The following is a 20,000-nucleotide window of genomic DNA, read 5'->3' as shown; positions in this document are numbered from 1 at the left end:
AGCAATGACAGTTCAGTCAGATCACACGTTTTGTAAGAGAGAGAACGCGGAGGCAATAGAGGAGAAGAGGAGACAAATATTTGATAATAATTGACAATTAGCCGTCCAATATTTAGTTTTTAATATATTTGCATGGATGTATGCTGAACGGTAGCTTACCTAGGGTTCTATATAGAGCTCGGAAGTCCCGCCCCTTCCGCTGGTCCCCATGCAACCTATGAGATCATAAAATATGAATGGGTTTCAATGGAGAGAAAGTAATTATTTTCTGGTCCCAGTCTTTATATGCCCCGGATTACACATATGTTGTTTGTGGATTTAAATGATAATTTTTCATGTCAAGAGTTTGACAGTTTATTGTGAAATTGTTCAGTTAAAGGCTGTTAGAGAATACACGATGAGAAAGACTACATGTATGTGACGTCACGCTCCATGCGACTGGTGTGGACAATCTCCCCATCGGTATAACTAAAACTCTCCACATGCCTCCTCCCCTTGGAAAAAAAGTGAAGTGCAGTGGAGCAGAGAGATCGCCATTTCTGTACCAGAGTTCCAAGTGCGGGTGGTGACGTTGATCATTCGCGTCTAGTGATGGCTCGTTCGCGAACGAATAAGTTCGAACGAACGACTCTTTAACATGCACAAACCGACCTAATTCCCAGTTTCAGTTCGTCTTGTTCGTATCGTTCGTTCGCTGAGACTCGACTCCCAGCTCCACCCACTAGTCGCTGAGTTGCGCTGACTTGCGAGTCGCCGCGTTCACTGACTGTGTTTAAGTGAAGCGGTGAAGACTCGAGGACTGAGAAGTCACGAGAGCCAGCCGGGCAACAACATCCCGATTCCGAACATGAAGCGCTCCTCAGCTAAAAGGAACTTAGTTAACGAGGGAGAAGCTGAGTCTGACCGACTCGGCTGAGAATGTGCATTCGCGATTCGTTTGAACGAGAACGAGGGAGGAGCCGAGTCTGACCGACTCAGTGACTGAGAACCATGATTCACCGCTACCGGAAATGCGAACAAACAAACAAACAAACAAACAAAGGAACGACTCTTCTTGGCGAACTGACTGACGCAAACTGATTCATTCAAACGAATCATGAAATCCACCACTATTCGTGTCGAGAGCAGTGAAGGATGTAGTTCACAAAGCTGCCTCACACAAAACCTAACAATATCAAACTTCTTTGCAATAAATTGTAGTTTTCTTTGCATGAAAAATTATCATTTAAATCCACAAACAACATATGTGTAATCTGGGGCATATAAAGACTTGGACCAGAAAATAATCACTTTCTCTCCATTGAAACCCATTTATATTTTACGATCTCATAGGCCCACCGGAAGGGGCGGGACTTACGAGCTCTATTGTGAGCAAAATCCAAAATGAAATTTGATTTGAATGTTCAATTAGCTGCAGAGAGAACAACCCGGACAGAGCGTGATATAAAGTAATTTATAAAACGGGTGGCTTAAATCAAGCAATCGGATTGGTTCCCAACTGTTGTATATTGAGCGTATACACACAGCTATGACGCCCGTTCAGTTTACAGAGTTCAGTATCACTCTGCGCCTAACTCGAACAGTTGTTTATTTATATATAAAAGCAATAGCATAGTTCACTGAAGCCTAAAAATATGTTGATTGCTGGAGAGGGTGGAAATGTTGTAAAGCAATAGGCACACGGTCGCCGGCAATTTAGCCTTCTATCGAGTTCACTCTAACTCTATAGTGGGCTAAATTGCCGGTGAACCAAGCTACCGTCTCTAGCCTTCTCTCTGAAGGACGCTACAGTGTGTTGCATAGCAACCGCCGTAAACTTTGCAGGCAGCCAGGAGGGACTACTTTTTTGTATTCGTTAAAAAAATGCTTTTCCGACTTTCTCGCTTTTTCAAAATTGAGGGTGTCTATGACTTTCATTTCGCCATACTTACGTAACCGTTTTATAAAAGCAATAGATCACTTCAGTCAGTGAACTGTGGTATAATGACCGTATACCACAGCCTGTCGTGATCTATTGCTTAAAAATACAACGAAATCGAATGTTATAATAATGTCCTAAAATTAAATGGATTGTGCGTTTGATTTTTGCCTCAGGATGAACTTATCCAGCGTGATTCCTCAACCTGATGTTTTCAAGTTTTCTGTAAGAGCCATATGTAGTCTTCTAGTGTGCATATTTTGAGTACATTTTTTAATGAATATAATTATTGTTAAGAGTGTATATTAGCATGGACCCATGAGGCTTCCGTAGAGACATGACGTCAGAAGTAGTGACATCATGCGCGGGAAAACACAGAGCTAGAAACCTACGTAGCAACACAGGTTTTTTACCCTTATTTCGATGTCGTGCCTTTTTTTGTATTGTTCCATTTTTACAAGTAAAAGATTTAACTATCTCGAGAGACATGTCATTTTTGGAGTCAAGCTCATTGCATTCTTTAGGCTTACCGAGTGTTGTGAAAGAAAATTGTAAAGACAACGCTACACTTTGTCGCCCCCTGCTGACCATCCTGTAAACACTCATAATTCCTCCTACGTCACTTCCGATGTACGCCGGAACCCGAAGAGGTCACATGGCCTTTGTTTACGTTCCAAACCTGCGCCGTCCCTCTGAGTGTTGGAGTTAAATTCAAGCTTCATTTTGGACACATTTAATTTTAAGGTGAGTTGTTTTATATACAAGTTGCTCTAATGTATAATTATTGGCTTCGTTTTCTCGCTGTAACTTAACGAGTCTAACTCATGGTGTCACACGAGTACTAGATGATGTTAGAACGCAGTTATTGGGTGAAATAGCTCAGAAAAGGGTTATTCACTGGGATTTATATTTTAAACACCCGACCCGGCTTTTCTTGGTTATCGATTCGTAATTATTTAGGATGCCTGTTTTTTTTTACATTAACTTTCATGTTTTCCCACGTTGAGATCTTCTAAGCCCACCGATTAATGTATACTTTCTCATAGACACGTGTTCTACACCCACACGTCTTATCTGTTAATTACCTAAAACCTGTGATTACTTTTTCCGCATGAATCTCTCTCTGTGTTACAGCGATGGAACCGCACACCTCAGCGGACACACAGGATGTCTGCAGCGGGAGCCAGGGCCGTGACGTCACTTCCTTTGTATCAGTGTGTCCAAGTGGCCTCTGGAGTGTTCAGCAAACCTTGATGCGCAAAACAAGAGAGGATCCACACACTTCCATTGTCAATAATGCCTGTATGTTCTCTCAATGCATTTGGACGACGTCTTCAGGCACAACCTGTGTGGCTATGTTGCTATATCTGTATGTCGCCTGTTTTCTCCGTGGATGTTAAACGTCTTGCTGAGCTGGTCCGACCTCTCTTTCTCCAGCAGGGTCATCTGATGAATGCCCGAAGATGGGTTCGTTGTGTAGAGTTCGAGTGAGCCTTAAAGCAGACCCTGAGGGGCTTTCCCCTGAACCTGACCTTCCGATTGCTGAGCTGACACAGGAGGAATCCGTCTCCTACCCGCGCTCCCACAGCTCAGCGCTGCAGGTCCCGCTCAGTAATTGGACCACACTGAGACTAGGGGAAGGGCAGTGTGATGTCACAGAGGCATGTGTCGAGAGGATGAGAGCTCAAGAGAAATGTGAGGTAGGAGACAACTAACCATCACCCACGCAAAACATGGACTCTCTTAACTCAACTTCCAACTAACCCAACATAAACCCTAACACAAACACAAAATAGGCTTGAAACTCAACTTACAACTAACCCCCTCACTCAAGCACAACATGGACTCTTTAAACTCAATTTACATCTTTATCTTTTTTTCTTTTTCACATGGCAAGGGTTACATTTCCAGCAGCTCTTAAGTTTCTGGTTATTGTAGTTTTATTAAATTTAAGCCTACACTCTAATCTCTAGTCTAACCCAAACAAATGTATGACGTGAAATACAGAACATAAGCTGTGTTATAAGGTTTCATTTAATTTTTGTACACTTATATCAACGACATTAAACACATGTATCCCTCAGATACTACTGTCACCAGTCGGAGACGTACCGGAAGCATCCTCGATCCAACCCCCCTTAGGGGATCAGGAGAGGTCCCCGGTCTCTGTTGAACTGCACTCGTTCACGCCTGGGAAGGAGACCTGGGAGATGTCCACCGGCGAGAAGCTGGACTGGGTGCGGTTCCACAAGGAGAGAGGAGGAGCCCGATTCAGGAGCGGCGAGGACCTTTGGGGAGCAGCGGACAGCTACAGCCGCGCCCTGAAACTGCTCATCACCCTTTACGCTCTCGGGAGAAAGAAGATTGATGCTGATGACTGCGATTGTCCACAGAACCCGCCCAGTGATGACTCTCCACTTCTGCTATCAGCCAGTGAATATATGGCCCTCAAGGCTGAGCTCCACTCCAACCTGTCCTTGTGCCAGCTCAAGCTGGGCCAACCGGAGAAGGCCAGGGCCAACGCTGCCAAGGCCACCCAGCTGGAGCCCAGCGGTCCTAAGGCCTGGTTCCGACTGGGCCAGGCCTGCCAACAGGTGAATGAGTTGGCGGAGGCCAGACAGGCCTTCAGGAGACTTCTGGAGCTACAGCCAGAGTCTCCCGTGGCCCTCAAAGCTCTGAAAGAGGTGGCGAGCAGGGAGAAGGAGACAAACACGCAGTTAGCACAGAGACTGAGCAAGATGTTTAGCTGAAGTTTGGGAAAGAGACGTTTGATTAGCCTACAAAGAATCTCAAGGTTTTGTTTTTTTTTCGTGTTACAAAAAAAGCTGCATACTGCGTCTGTCGGGTTTCCTCAAAGTCTTAACATGGATCTACTGTAGTCAATGTACAGAACGGGACTTAAAAGAAAGGGAATTGTACGTACACTACAACGTTGATCACTACCCACTTGTAGTCCTTAATTTGCAACAAATCTTTAATTTATGTGTAAATAGTAAAATAACATTGTAATGTTAACGTTTTCTACTATGCTACATGTGGTGCACTCAATTGTAACTGATTGCATGGAAAATAAAATGTTATATTTGTTGCTTACAATTTTGTGCTAAGACCTGCATATCGTTTGTTTATTAAATTGTCTTGTAAGGCATCTCAATGTGCTTACTGTGGTAGTTATGTCCAGTCATTTTTTTTATTTGTAAGGCCTTTGTTAATATCCATCATTTTGGATGTATATTCTAATAGAAGTGGTAGTACTTCCTTATTACTTGTTAGTTACTTATAGGTAACTCTCTAGGCTCTCTGAAGAGCCAATTTATCTGCGCTGACAAATATTTGTTTTTAAAAAATTTCCATGCGGGACACGGGGGCAGTGTATCTCAATCGCGTAGCTCCGTAATGGTAAATGGACTGCAGCGCTTTTCTAACCAGTGGCCACTCAAACCGCTTTTCAATATTGTCTAACATTCACCCATTCATGCACACATTCACACACCGGCGGCGGTGTCAACCATGCAAGGCGACAGCCAGCTCGTCAGGAGCAGTCAGGGAGGGTGAGGAGGAGTCTCGCTCAGGGACATCTCGACGCTCGAACTAGCAACCGTCCGGTTACCAGCCAACCCGCTTTACCTCCTGAGCCACATGCCGCCCCATAAAGAGACATGCGCCCTCTGGTGGTGAACAATCGTTTTATCACACGAAAGAGAGCCTAATTGTATTTATTTATTTATTTTATTGGCCTGTGCTGTGTCGCTTCTTATTACGAGTCGTTTTGCGTTTTTGACGGCAGTGTGTTTTCCCTGTTATTCAGTTGTTTGATGAAGAACATGCTTAGGCGACCTTTATCTTGCGACTACATGCAAAGCGGTCACATATTCATTAATAGCCTATATATGGGTCTTATGTAGCCCTATGTCAAGATACAACTCGTCTTCTTATTACAATGTGGTTTAATTTAATGTAACGAAAGTAAGTATCCATTAGTGTATAATTTAAGAACTAATGTAGCAAAATCCATCTGCCGAAACCCGGGATCGAACCAGGGACATTTAGATCTTCAGTCTAACGCTCTCCCAACTGAGCTATTTCGGCTGCGTGCTTCATATTGAACTCGTAGATCTTTAAATACATTTAGCTAAGTGAGATTGTTAATCATGCAATCTGAACATCTACCCTTGCAAAATACCTGCAGGCTGCTCACACAAACAGTAACAAGACAAAGGCTTGGATATAGGCTAAAGATCACACTTCACTACTTTGGCTATTGGTCCAGGGCTGGACTGGCCTCTGACAGACCAGTATATAGTATAGTAGTTCATATTTGTCTGACCGGCCCATAAAACAGGTATATCTATATAAAAAAAACACCTTTGGTTACACTATTGACATTTGTGTGAATAGGATGGTAACTGAATGGTTAAATAAATGCAGGCTGTTGTTTATTCTCCTTGTAAGAAGCCAGATAAGATGTTAGGATCTGCAGATCATCATGTATCAATGTCCTTGTTCGGACAAACATCAAACACTGTGCATATGCGTCACTAACTCTTCTTGTTATTAATTACTGAATGTATTGAATGCTTCCTCTATGTATTATTATTATTACATTATTATCTGTGTAGACCTACGAGTCTACTTAACTTCCATCTGTTGGCCCTGAAGATAACATGGGATCTTCCCTTGGACAACATGTATGTATGGTACACATTGTACAGCCATGTGTGTCACATTGATTCCAGAGCTCGCTGCTTTTCTTGCAGAGACAATCCAGAACCAGAGAGAAGAGTGCATAACCATGTGTGCTATAAAGTAAGAGAGATGAATACATTGTCCTACATCCCAGCTGTGAAAGCTTTGCTTATACTGCACAAAAAAATTGCCCTGTCTAAGCCAAGATGCCAGGGCCAATTTTTTTTTTTATTCCAGTCCAGCCCCGAGTATGCTTAATAATGATGCATAACTACAGATTTGTCACATGGGTCGCTCATAGTTGTTGTTGATAGACATAGTTCAAGGTAAACTCACATGTATTGTTCATATTTGCAACTGGTTCAAAAGATAAACATATCTATATATTATATTATCGGAAATATGATTGAATAGATACATAATATATCTTGGTCAGAATCAAAAAAATAGAATAACCGTGTCATAAAAGGTTGTGTGACATAAATCCATGAAACATATTAGGTGCAGTGTAATTCCAGCATATTATTGCTTGTAATAATCATTACACCAAAGCAAGTAGGCCTATGCTCTCAAAAGATGACTCAGCAAAATACAAATTACAATGTTTAATTGAAACACATGTATATTGTCATTTCAAACAAACTCCATAGACCAAATTGCACTTAAAACAATTAAGTGTGCATTGTATCATCCATTCACACATACTATTCCATCTTGTCCATCTCTTCGTTGAAATCTTCCCTGCGTTAACGTACGCATATTCGCACACCCCACACTCGACTGAAGTCCCTAGCGGATCAGAGCGTTTAGGTCCTCTTAGCCTTGTGTCTCGGAGTGTTGTCTGTGAGAGCCTGGGCCCCTGAAAGCTGCCCCCAGGCGTCCACAATGAGCACCAGGGGGATGACGACCCACAGCGCGTTCAAGAAGACAAAGTAGAACCAGAAGTAGATGGGGTGTCCCATCTCACTGTGCGCATATCCATCCCTGTGCTCGGTGTAGAAGTACAGCACGGCTCCGTACAGCTGGCCTGGCGTGATCAATAACAGACAGAACATTACTTAACATTTATTTTTCATTTGTGGTGTCCTCTTCTGTCTAACTTTCAAGTTGGTTTTTATGAAGGACGCTTCGAATGATTACCACTTAGTGGCAGGTTCTGAGATACTTTATGATAATATATGATTATTAGCCCTGTATTGCAGTTTCACACAGGTCAATATTGGATAATCTCACCTAATGAAATGATCAGTTGCAGGACAAATCTGTAGGGCTTGTTGGTCAGGAAGGCGAACACTGCCCAGAAGCTGAAGGGTCCCCACAGCCAGGCTGTGATGGTCTCCATACACACGGTGAAGTTATCAGCTCTACACAGGAGATAAAGATAATTAATATCAACATTGTTTTACTGTATTGTGGCTTTTTTTTTAGGCTTCAATTGTATGTGTGTGTGTGTGTGTGTGTGTGTGTGTGTGTGTGTGTGTGTGTGTGTGTGTGTGTGTGATAATGTGATAATAGCTTACATAGCATATCGGCTGTCACCCTTGGAGTATTCTTTCCCTGTGGATAAAATCAACAAAAAAAAAAGTGAAACACAGGCATCACGACCTTCAAAACTTAACTTATCTATGCTTGACTTGTCTACTCACAGAGCTGTGATAGGAAACTCTGGTCGGCTGGGATCACTTCGTAATACAGGGAGAACCATCCCTCTATGACCCCGTGTATGAAGCCGCACACCGCGAACCAACACACGGCCAGGCGCCTCCAAACTCCCAGTCTGCCGGAGGCGTTCTCCCGACCGGAGATCCCCCAGGTGGCCAGGAGGAAGACTCCAGAGACGGAGAACAGGAAGGTCAAGATCTCGGACATGGACCGGTCGTTGGGCACATAGTTGGGGATGGACAAGTCCCGCGGCCAAAAGGGGTGGGCGACGTGGTGCTTTGAAGTGGTCTCCATCACCTGCTAAAAGAAAGGATGTCATGTAGCACGTTGCAAAAACCCATACATTTGGTTGAATATTGATACCGATGCGTGTTTAAATATTACCAATAATGTGTTGAAGAATGGCTTGTTGACAAATGAAGCGAATCAGCGATAGGATACAAAACTGCTCCTTACAATCCTCTGATATCCAGTGCTATTTAACTTACCCACCCAATAGTATACACACATAGATAATACAACATTTGAAGCATGTACAATTACAAAAAACTAATGTGGGCGGTGACAGTGCGCTACTTCCGAGTGAAAACATCCAATCAGAAAACGATGAAGGGTGGACCTAGCGGCACATGTGATCCAGCTGCTTTCTGATTGGTTCCTCATCTCGGATCATTCGCGAGGTGTGAGCAGAAGTCACCAATAGATAACATCCATAATCCATAAATCTCCAGCCACTTCCCTCTCGGTCGGTGGAGGTAGTCTGAATAGAGCAACATTATGGGAACGCTGACTTAAAAAAAGCAATAATCAATAAGTATAGCGCCTAGCCTATGTATGAAGATAATTATCAGTTAACTTTAGTTAAAGACATTGTGAAGAAAGAGAGTCCCAGCCAGGGACCCCTTTCCCTTCCCTGACCCGAGGTTGTACCACTGACTATACGATAACACACGTTACACGGAAAATAAATGGTCCAAACATAGGATTTGACACACGATGGTCTTTTATGGATGGTAAATACAATACAATATCTGAACAATAACATGTTTTTACCTGTATTGAGTCCGTTTGAGGCGCAATGTTGACAAAGTTGCATGTATATATGTATAGTGTATGGTATAATGTATAGTATTATATGTTTTGCTGTTAAGTTTTGGATACAGTCGTAAATGCTTGCACCTCATTTAACATTGTGATGTGATCACAGTCAGACATGGTCTGCGTGTCACCTTGAGGGTCGTTTTCTGTTTACTCTTATAACTGTCACACAGAATGATTACAACACTGTAGATTAGTAGATAGATAGTAAATTGTCACACCTATCATATTTTAGCCAATTGATTTTGTAGTGTACGGTTGGTGTCCATCTCGAGTAACAGCTCCCATATGGTCTAGCGGTTAGGATTCCTGGTTTTCACCCAGGCGGCCCGGGTTCGACTCCCGGTATGGGAACTAAACCTTTTCTTTCAGAGTCAGTACTCTTTGACAAAAACAGTTATATAATCAGCTCATCTCGTTGAATGTCATTGAATATAAAGTTTGTGTTAAAATAAACAGATTTTCAGCGTCCACAAATTTCGCGATATATTCTGCAGATGGGCGGCGCTGTGTTTACAAACGTTGCTTTTGTCTCTCGTTGATGACGTCTTTTTGGTCAGCTGACATACAGCAAGGTCAGCTGACCGAAAAAGGAACTAGCAAGTGATTACGTTCCTCTATGGGTACATTTCCTAACGTGAGGTTTTGGTTATATTTCTGAAGGGTCATCAGATCAAATAAACACACCGTAAAGAAATTATCATGGGGCTCTCACAGACAGAGGAGACATCTCTCCTGCTCGACGAGCAGCTACTTCAATACATGGACCAGCTGGAGTCACTGCAGGAGAAACGCTCAGCTCTCAACGCTCTCATAGAACAGGTTGGACCCATCATTAAACATTATACATTAAACATTAACATTATTCCCCCAGATGGAATATAATTCAGCACTCACTAAAACTAGAGCGATTGGTCTAAATTGAGACGTCAAGGGGATGACTAAAGTCGCATTAAATAAGGATTGTTCGTGTTTTAAATAGCTTTCTCAATTTTCCCCATTGTATTGTATTATTGATATGTATTGAAATGTTGTTCTGGTTGTTTGACCACCTGTTTATATCTATTGTACATTTGTATTTCTGTTTTTATTTGTATGTTGTAATCAGGGCGTCATTGAAAAAGAGAGCCTGCTCTCAATGAATTTCCCTGAATATATAAAGGTTAAATAAAAAATAATAATAAATAATAATAATAATAATAATAAAAATGGATACAGCCAAGGCCTATTTGTCGGTTAACAATGTTGTTTTGAAAACAAGCTGAATTGTTAGTTGAATCGTTCCCTGTTGCGCTACAAATAGCCCATGACAAAACCCTATCGGATTCAAGTCCTTGAGAGACAGGTCCTTTTTTTGTGGCTTTGACAAGTGTCCTACCGACTATTACCATACCATTCACACACGTTTTCATTGACATGCAAATATATGTCCAGGTTATTATTCAACAGTAGTTTCACACTATCCACAGGGATGGTTTTCATTGTCCAAGGCACGGTACTCGATGGGCAACAAACAAGTGTCCTCTCTTCAGTATGCCAGTGAGATGGAGCCACAGATCTTCGTGCAAGCCCGGTGAGTCGTCACGTCATGGAACAATTGAATGCTATAATAGGTTAATAATAATACGTTTACTTAAATCTACCTCTTTATTCATATGGAAATGCATTTTGCTATTGCCAATTCACTGTGCAACTTGGTCATGCAATTTTAAAATGCATTATGGATTTGCCAATTTAATATGGTGGAAGTACAGTGGAAATGCAATACTATGTTTAGTTAGAATTATAATTTATTAAAATTCAAATGAAAGCTCAATTGATTGCATGCCATATTGCACAGTTTTTTCTTGTGTCTTTGTTCAAATGAAAAGCAATTTTAAATTGGCAATTCATTGTGCAATTTAAAAATGCATTTTGCAATCAACGTGCAACTTTGGCATGCAATTTGAAAATGCATTATGGATTAGCCAATTTAATATGCTAAGTGGTCATGCAATCCTGAATGAGTTAGAATAACTATTATTTAAATTTTGAACAAAAGATCAATCAACTATTTCATATTGTTGTTGTTGTGTTTTTGGTCTTTATTCAGGAGATTAATTTTTCAATTCAATTTAACATCGAAGCAGCGCCCCCAGTCTATTGTATTTTCATTAACATGTCACCACGCAGTTTCGGATTGCATTTTCACTTTGCATATTGTATAGCCAAAATCATAATACATTTTCGAATTGCATGATCAAAATGCACATTCAATTGCCAACTATAATTGATATTGAGAGGCTAAAAAGCTTTAATGCACCTTACTCAATAAGACTCTGTCCTTGCATGTGCAAATATACTTTGCAATAAAAAATAATCCTGATGCTGGTTTCCAAGTACGTATTTTCTTAAATTATATTAATATCATAGGTTAACTTTGTCATTGTGTTGGTACAGAGCAGTGGAGAACGATGCACTTGAGTTCTGCACTGAAAGAATAACAATACAAAGTCCTACTCAGTGTGTCCAGAATACCACGTCTGTGGAGGACATCGGACCGAAAGAGGAGGGTGAGTCCGCCGTGCGTGTCACTGTGTCCTTCCCACGGGCACCGCCACGACCATCCCCTTGTGGATGAATGATTCGGACTGAGATGCGTTGTATTCCCCAGGCGTGAGGAGGAGGATCAAGTCAAGTAAGGACATTTCTGAACCAGAGGAGCTTGTGGGAGCTTCCAATGAGAAGCTTCCGCTCCAAACCACAGAGCCTCCCAGCGTGTCTCACAGTAACAAGTGTGATCAAAATCCTCAAGTGGACCCGTTGAAATGGTTCGGGATCCTGGTGCCACAGACCCTGAAACAAGCACAGTCATCATTTAGGCAAGGTAGGGTGTCGCTTGTTCCGCTAACTATTTCGTTTCAGATTCAACGTCAAAGTGTTTTGCTGTCAAATGTGCCATCTGCACATTTGACAGCAAAACACATCAGGCTGTACAATTACATTCATAAAACAATTGAACAGTCAAAGATAATACAAAAAGTGAAAACAACAGAAATCCTTGTGTGATTCTAAGCCCTACATGTTCTTTCATGGTATACATTTTGTGAGGACATTTAAATTGGGGATAAATATCCTTGGAAGGAAATAAACTCTGACTATCTGATCATGTACGTATTTAAACTCATATTGGTATCAACATAGCTGTTTTTTCTTTTGTGTTCTAGTTATAGAGCTGTCTGCGGAGATTGCTACTCTTCAGGCTGCCATTCTCAAGACCAGAGAGGAGTTTAAGCTTGGCCTGAAACTGAGCCCTTGAAAACCATTGAGAATAAAGTCTGACCAGTGCACTCTATACATATTGACTTATGATGATTAGGAAATTCAACTTGAGTCACACAGGTGGAACCAAATGTTCTGGTGAATGTTATTAGGTTTGAAACAGACCTTTGATGTCACTATATGGGACAAATGTTGGTTGGTGTTATTTGAAGATGAAGTTATATGTCTGTTTTAAAATTGGATTGGTAGCTTTTTGTATAAAGGTCTATAATGCTTATGTTTGTTTTTGACTGAAGTGAAACAATGTTTAATTTAAATCTTTGGAATAAAATGTTCTCAACAGATGGGCACTTTATTTTTTGTGTTGACTTAATGATAATGTTAACTTAATCAAAGAAGAAATAGGCCTAGGGTTGGGCTCGGCCAAGATTACTGGCCTGTCAAAATCACCTAGCTAAAAATACAGTACATTATTAGTCCCTAATTATAAAATAGGTATTATATATAATGTATTATTTATTATAAAATACTGTATTACATGTATTATCATAAGTAGGCCTAATATAAATAATGAATCACAAGTAATATAAATAATGAATCACTAGCCTAATGGTATTAGGTATGAATGTATATGTATTTGTAGTTAAAAACAATTGTATTTTAATAATAAGTAATAACTTAATATGATATCACATTCCTGATTATATTGGTGTGCAACATATTCAACCTAAACCATCTTCAATCAACGCCGACACCATGTGCCGAATATTGTCATGATCTCATTATTTATTATTTATTAACATTTTTATCATGTAATCAGTGCCATAATAGAAAGACGGAGCGCCAGAGCAGTTCTCCCCTGAGCAGCTGTTCGGCGGACCAGAGCCGAATATGGCCGGGAACTGTCGAAACGATAGGAAGCCAAACTCCCGTTTATTGTGTGTGTAGCCTACTTCCTGGTCCAATTATTACAGTCTGTTCCGTCCGCCTCCATGAAGCCCATCACCGCTCAGCCTCCGTCTCAGATGCGTCCGATTGTGCGATAGACGCGATGATCCGAGACGTGGAATGCAGCCAACGTTGTTTTTCATCAATGTTTTGCCATTGTCTGCAGGAGCTAGGGCCATTCCGTCCGATAGTAGGCACAAATGCGGCGCAACTCCTGCTTGGAATTACATTTTCTTTTGTGCACCCAACGGGCTGTTACGGTTTTTTTTTGATGTGCGATTAATGGGAGAGCAAAACGGGTCGCCTTTCGCTCTGGGTTAGAGACTCTTATTTGCAGACTCTGGATTCTCCTTGCGATCAAGTTATCTTTTTTTTTTTTACTCGTGACCACTAAGATAACGCTCCAATGGCGTCAGTGTCAAAGGTATCAATTTTGGATTACTTTAATATAGTCTTCGAGGGCGAAAATGGCAAGATCGAGTCCAACTGCAAGGCTTGTGGCACGAGAATTCAGGCGAAGCGAAGTGTCACGTCCAACTTCGTAACGCATCTCAAGGTAATGATACGAAATCCCTCCATCCCTTAACTTGAAAGACAAGCCCAATGTTGTAGCTATTAGACATATGCACGGCCGTGTCCTGTCGATAAGCGTCGATGCGTAAGTAAACACGTAATGCATTGTAATGGTACCCCCATTTCTGCACACTTCATGGGATATATAAAGAAGTTGCAGAACTATTAAGTGTCATCTATATATTTTATTATTCGAGACGTTTTTTTTCACCTTCCATCCTTACATTGTTCCCAACGCAATGTTTCTCTCTCTCTCTCTCTCTCTCTCTCTCTCTCTCTCTCTCTCTCTCTCTCTCTCTCTCTCTCTCTCTCTCTCTCTCTCTTTCCAGCGTAAGCACCAGGCTATGTATGATGAGTTTGTTAAAAGGAAAGACATGAAGAGAGAGGCTTACTCCTCCGGGTCGCTTCACAGCTTCAATGCCAACGGTGGCACCCCTCGCTACACCCACCCTGCCAGCACTGGAGGAGGAGGAGGAGCGCCGGTAGTTGGAGGAATAGGGACCTTAGAGGGAGCAGGTGGAGGGGGAGGTGGAGGGGTGTCCAAGTTTGACAGACATGATCCACGCCAGGTGTGTTTTTACGACCACAGGAAATCACTATGTTTCATGTAACACACATACAGCACTGTAAGGAACCGGACCGGACCCCCGTTTTTATCTTGTTTATTCCCCCCCCCCCCCCCATGAGGTTCTCATCTCGGAGGCCATCGCTAAGATGATGGTGCGTGACCTGCAGCCCGCCTACACCGTGGAGAACCCGGGCTTCAGGGAACTCTTGCAGCTGCTGGAGCCGCGCTACACCCCGGAGCCCCAGCAATACTTCCAGAACCAGCTGCTGCCCGCCTACGCCTACCAGGCCCAGCTGGCCACGCGACAAGCACTGGCCTCGTCGCTGGCTCTGAGCCTCAGCCTGGACCTCTGGAGCAGCCTCTCCGGTGGGACGTCAGGGTGAGGGGCTGTTTACGTCTACAGTCCGTCGGGCACACCAGATATCTAGGGATGCTTCAGCGATGCTATACACTACGAGATACTATACACTACGAGATACTATACACTACGAGATACTATACACTCGATGCTTTGTAGAATAGCCATCAATCACAGATTGGACCTGCTGCTCATTCTTAACGTGTTAGCACATGGCGGACTCAGTTTAAACATAATGCTATCTCACAATACTAGTTTGATTTATGTTACTAGCGTGGGCATACGTTGACGAGATTAAATGAAAATGGGAAAGCCATTTGACATTCAATTTTCAAAGACCAAAGTTACAACGGAAATTTCAATTGAGTATTCCATTTCCATTGTAATTTTCTGATACCATTCATACACATTTTCTGAAAATTTGAAAAATGTAAATGGTAACAAATATGACATTTCTTTTTCAAAGACCAACTCCGCTTTGTCGTTGACAATATTCAAATGTCATTTAAAAGTTTTAAATAAAAATGCACCATAAATAGTATAACTTAATTCAGCATTTTGACACGCACATTTAAGGCAATTGACAATATTCAAAAGTTGTATTTCTCAGTAGGGATCCTTCCGTAACGTTGAAATATAATCGGAGCCCGTCAGTGTCAGAACAAGCGCTGTGAGAGGACCTACATGATGGGCCTAAGTGCCCCAAAGGATAACATCGCAGTCCGTTTTTTTTGTGGATGAAGCCCAACACACACCTTCACTGAAGCGGCGCGTCAAAAAGAACGCTCCCATTATTTCTGACGTACTAGCCCACACTGGCGGCGGCTAGACGCCCCGCTATCCTTCACGCCGCTGTCCTATTCCCTAGCGTCGCCGCGTGTGAAAAAGTGTTTCTTTTAAAGCTGTTTTGTACATCCCGGCTTGATACAAGGTCCTGTACATGTGGAGATTGTTGATGCAGTAGCTGAATAATTCCACAATGCAAAATGAATGAGCAATGACAGTAAATAAAGTGACTAAACAGTAAACAAAGCGCCCGACAGGACATAAGTAACTATGAATTAATGTGACGATCATTGTAAGCACAAACAGAGGATCATGGGCATCAGGGCCATATATGTAGTCATAAAACAACAGATATAACGTTATGGTAGCCTATACAGACTATGTTTGTTGATCTGCTGCTTTCAAAACATAACGGTGCTGCAGCGCAACGCTTCCTATTGGTGCTAGGGGCGGCTTTTGGCCGGCTTTACGGCTGCAGTGTTCTTGCTTAATACTGGTCCAATCAAAAAAGGAGTCCCATAGAAACTGGTATGATCTGGATAAAGAGAAGAATGAAGAATACCAAAGTTTTCCTTTGAACAAACCTGGGAGCTACGGTGCGGCCCATCTGGTTTTACCGTAAACCGTTTACCACTTACACATTCCTCATATTTAACATTTGAATATTGTCGACCGTTAAGCAGGACGAGTCATTGAAATGGATTTAGCATTTTCATTATCAAATGGTCATGAGCATAAAGGTCCATGACATACACGACCGTAATTCAAGACCAACATCAAATCAAATCAACAATGAATTGATGGGGCACATGGTTGACCAAAGTGACATAATAACATGAGCCGTCATGTTATTATGTGTTACATCGTGACCCCATGCCTCCGTTCAGCCCCCGCTGATGAGTCACCGGTTGTCTCCCTGCAGGTACCTGGGGGTCACCTGCCATTTCCTCACCTGTGAATGGCAGATGCGGTCGGCCCTTCTGGCGTGCCTCCCCCTGGGCAGGGGGGGTCACGTGCTGGCTGAATTCGAGGAGGTGTGTCACGCGCACGGGGTGTCCGGCAAGGCGTTCCGCGTGGTGGCCGAACCCTTTCTCGCTGTAACGCCCCCGGCGAGGACGTGCTGCCTTCCCGGGTTTAACATCGGCGGCGGCGGTGGCGGCGGCGGTGGCGGCGGCGGCGGCGGCGGCGGGCCGGAGCTTGAGGCGGACGACACGGCGCCCAGCGGCGGCGGCGACGACGTGGAGGAGGCGGGCAGCAGGAACGGGCACGGCGAGGGCCGGGAGGACGGGGAGTGGGAGGACTCCTGGGAGCAGGGCCTGGGCGCGTCCCGGGTGGACTGCTTCTCCGACACGCTGGACCGCTGCGTCGGGGAGGGGCTGCACTCCTGCCCCCAGCTGCGCTCCACCCTGGCCAAGGCCGCCTGCTTCTACAACTACATCACCTCTGCGGTGCCGCCGGAGAAACTACGGCAGGTGCTGGATGGGCCCGGGGGTGTGTCCGGGAAACCAGGGAGTTTCCTGCCCGATGTCAAGGACTGGGCGTCTCAGCTCAAGGTGTGTGGTTCTGTTTTGTTTGGTGTTGATAATGGATTGTGTATTACGGCGACGATATCGTAGACTCACCCTTTACTCCGGTGTTGATCAGCGTTCACGACAATCAAATAAGGAATCACATTGAAAATTATTCTTTGTGGATTTTCTGTCTTAAGGCGTCCACACACCGCGCCGAAAATCGGGCGTCGGTGAGTCTTGAGAGGGCGGTGACATGAGTCTCTTTGGTGTGCTCGTCGGCATTCTTTTCAGCCGACGTGTGTGTAATCGGTCACTACAGCCGTTGAGTCTTAACCAATCTGGTTGGTGGAGGGCTAGCCCTTGACGAGCGAATCAGTGAAGCCCGAAAGTAAGGATGAAACATACAGACAGTGAAAGCGCAGACAATGGCGACACACTAACTCTCAACGCGTTGTTTGGCGTCGTTTTGATACTTGATATTGAATTCTTTGACCATGTGGACCGACGAAATCGAGGAACAATTTATCAGCCTGGTGGAGGATAGACCGCCGCTGACGGCTGATCTCGTGCAAGCGCAGAACGTCCCGCGTAATCTGTAGTCGTCCAGGTGTGTATTTCACACTTTTTGGACCGAGTTGGTCAGATTAATAGCCCGACTCCATTTTCTGGAGACCATCGTGCAGTCATCTCGGTGTGTGGCCGCCTTTTGTCCAATTCAAGTGCCAATTCAAGTGTAAAAAAGTAAAATAAACCATATTAAAATGACTCTGTTCAAAAACGTGGTTGTGATGGAGGAGTCGTCGTCCTTTAAGCCGGTCCTCGTAGCTATCACAAGCAAACACTGTGATTCCCACACGCTGTCCTCTGCTCACGTTCCTCAGCTTCACACTCAAGTCGAGACATCACTGTACTCTCATCACAGGTCCTCCGTCAGCTGCTGGACTCGGTGGAGTTCCTGGAGGAGCTGAGCGGGCGAGGGGAGCTGGCGCTGTGCGACCAAGAGAGGGCTCAGCTGAGGGAGCTGATCGACACGTTGGAGCCCTTCACCGAGGCCTGGGACATGATCCACTGGGACCGGCAGACGGACAGGCACGTCTCCATCAGCCTGGCCCTGCCCTGCGTCCTGGGCCTGCGTAAGCACCTCTCCGAGACCTCCACCCCGCACTGCCCCTCTCTCCTGGCGGGCTTGGCGCAGGCCGTGGAGCGGCGCCTCGCCCCCATCCTGGAGGACCCCCTCTACATCAGCGTCACCACGCTGGACCCCCAGTTCAAGCTCACCTGGAGCAGCAACCCGGACTGGCACAGGCAGGTCCTCCTGGAGGAGCTGAGCAAGCACGCCCCGCCCTCCCTGCCCGTCAACACGCCCGCCGCCACGGAGATCCACTCCCAGGCGCCCGGGTCGCCGCCGGCCTCGTCGCCCATCTCCTCGCTGTCCCGGCCGTGCAAGCTGTTCTCCTTCATCAAGCAGAGACCCACCATGCAGGCCAAGAGCCTGGAGCAGGAGCTGGTGGGCTACCTGCGCGAGGAGCCCACCGACGAGGACCCCTTGCACTACTGGCGACGGAAGGCCATCGACTTTCCCCTGTTGGCCCAAGTGGCCAAGAGGACCTTCACCATACCGGCCAGTAGCACCGTAGTGTCCAGCATTTTCACCACCGCCAGGCAAAATCTACAGCTGGAGAGGGGCTGTGTGCTACCGAGACACTTGGAGACGCTCATCTACCTCAAAGCAAATTACAGGTTGTTATGGACTTAGACTTGCACTGTGTGACACTGTTTTCCCGTGTTACGAACCCGAACCTACTCTGAGGATGCTAACTCATTTTCCACTGCACTTGGGACACCCAACATACATTATGACAGTACTACAATAGTCAGTTATCTGTATATCAGTGGATTGAAGCAAACAGTGAGCATGGACGCAACTGTTTCCATTGTTGAGTGAGGTCATCCATAGGCTTTGTTAAACAGGAATGCTGTCGTCTGGTCTTTTGACTCTGTAGCCCGCATATCGACTATACCCCACTACATGCCGCGGATGACGGAGACAAGACACTAATCAATAGTAAAGCATTTACTTTGACATCAGCGACTGAACACAGCCTCCAGATACAAACACAAGCCTGCTAATACCTCTCTGTCACCCTCTCCTTCACAAACAAAGCTTGAGCCTGTACGCCACACAGAGAATGCAGATAATAACCAAACGGTCGTTTCGATACAAACAATGCAGTTTATCTACATCAGAGCCTCAGAGCCCTCCAGGGTGACTGGTGGCTTTGAGGGGTGGAAGATGTCCAACAATAGACACCATGACATCGGGACCACACTCTCTCTCTGTATCTGCTTTACCTTCCAAGGACATCGTAATAAATCTCTTTTAAATGCTATGAATCTCTCTGTGCTGCGTGTTCCTGTACAGGGGCAGAAGCTGTCTGGTTCTAGGATCTATATACAATTGAAATGTATGCAATTATTTCCTCTCCTGCCGGTGCTTGATCATCCCACATCGTTTCAAAGCGTGGGAGTCAATGACTGTTCTGTGCAGAGGATGGTTTCCTCCGCCGTTCTTAAAACTAACTCACTGTTAAAGACCAAATGATGTGCCATCAGAAGTGCACATCAGGAAGC

The 20,000-nt window shown here is 44.3% G+C and overlaps 4 protein-coding genes and 2 non-coding genes across 10 annotated transcripts; 4 read left to right on the top strand and 2 right to left on the bottom strand.

Moving 5' to 3' along the window:
• Positions 1 to 2,573: 2,573 nt before the first annotated feature.
• fkbpl (FKBP prolyl isomerase like) lies at positions 2,574 to 5,026 on the top strand. Of its 3 annotated transcripts, none has more exons than XM_084479564.1 (4): positions 2,574 to 2,662; positions 3,053 to 3,220; positions 3,359 to 3,618; positions 4,003 to 5,026. In XM_084479564.1, exons 2-4 carry the CDS (start codon positions 3,055 to 3,057, stop codon positions 4,666 to 4,668), a joined length of 1,092 nt encoding a protein of 363 aa, XP_084335690.1. In that variant the 5' UTR covers positions 2,574 to 2,662; positions 3,053 to 3,054; the 3' UTR covers positions 4,669 to 5,026. The 3 variants fall into 3 exon arrangements, with proteins under 3 accessions (XP_084335690.1, XP_084335689.1, XP_084335688.1); XM_084479563.1 differs by having other exon boundaries at positions 3,356 to 3,618; XM_084479562.1 differs by having other exon boundaries at positions 3,053 to 3,265.
• Positions 5,027 to 5,934: 908 nt separating this feature from the next.
• Positions 5,935 to 6,007, bottom strand: AC3HAE_030182 (transfer RNA phenylalanine (anticodon GAA)). Its single transcript has one exon. It is a non-coding gene; the product is annotated as a tRNA-Phe (tRNA).
• A 1,187-nt stretch (positions 6,008 to 7,194) lies between these two features.
• Positions 7,195 to 8,807, bottom strand: ebp (EBP cholestenol delta-isomerase). Of its 2 annotated transcripts, none has more exons than XM_084480114.1 (5): positions 8,651 to 8,807; positions 8,251 to 8,563; positions 8,125 to 8,161; positions 7,838 to 7,968; positions 7,195 to 7,631 (listed from the first exon to the last, which is right to left on the bottom strand). In XM_084480114.1, the coding sequence occupies exons 2-5, from the start codon at positions 8,558 to 8,560 to the stop codon at positions 7,411 to 7,413; spliced, it is 699 nt and encodes a 232-aa protein (XP_084336240.1). In that variant the 5' UTR covers positions 8,561 to 8,563; positions 8,651 to 8,807; the 3' UTR covers positions 7,195 to 7,410. The 2 variants fall into 2 exon arrangements, with proteins under 2 accessions (XP_084336240.1, XP_084336241.1); XM_084480115.1 differs by having other exon boundaries at positions 8,251 to 8,566; positions 8,651 to 8,793.
• An 839-nt stretch (positions 8,808 to 9,646) lies between these two features.
• AC3HAE_030172 (transfer RNA glutamic acid (anticodon UUC)) lies at positions 9,647 to 9,718 on the top strand. Its single transcript has one exon. It is a non-coding gene; the product is annotated as a tRNA-Glu (tRNA).
• Positions 9,719 to 9,959: 241 nt separating this feature from the next.
• On the top strand, positions 9,960 to 12,961 carry vma22 (vacuolar ATPase assembly factor VMA22). 2 transcript variants are annotated; one of them, XM_084479560.1, is made up of 5 exons: positions 9,960 to 10,186; positions 10,834 to 10,937; positions 11,804 to 11,916; positions 12,018 to 12,230; positions 12,571 to 12,961. In XM_084479560.1, exons 1-5 carry the CDS (start codon positions 10,067 to 10,069, stop codon positions 12,660 to 12,662), a joined length of 642 nt encoding a protein of 213 aa, XP_084335686.1. In that variant the 5' UTR covers positions 9,960 to 10,066; the 3' UTR covers positions 12,663 to 12,961. The 2 variants fall into 2 exon arrangements, with proteins under 2 accessions (XP_084335686.1, XP_084335685.1); XM_084479559.1 differs by having other exon boundaries at positions 11,777 to 11,916.
• A 1,010-nt stretch (positions 12,962 to 13,971) lies between these two features.
• On the top strand, positions 13,972 to 19,686 carry LOC311359584 (zinc finger BED domain-containing protein 4). Its single transcript, XM_084479633.1, has 5 exons — positions 13,972 to 14,129; positions 14,476 to 14,715; positions 14,834 to 15,093; positions 16,781 to 17,411; positions 18,292 to 19,686. The coding sequence occupies exons 1-5, from the start codon at positions 13,980 to 13,982 to the stop codon at positions 19,123 to 19,125; spliced, it is 2,115 nt and encodes a 704-aa protein (XP_084335759.1). The 5' UTR covers positions 13,972 to 13,979; the 3' UTR covers positions 19,126 to 19,686.
• The last annotated feature ends 314 nt before the right edge of the window (positions 19,687 to 20,000 follow it).

The sequence above is a fragment of the Micromesistius poutassou genome, assembly GCF_964030765.1.
Source record: "Micromesistius poutassou genome assembly, chromosome: 15".
Taxonomy (NCBI): domain Eukaryota; kingdom Metazoa; phylum Chordata; class Actinopteri; order Gadiformes; family Gadidae; genus Micromesistius; species Micromesistius poutassou.
Note: the sequence above shows the minus strand (reverse complement) of the source record. Positions and strands in the feature narration are given on the sequence as shown.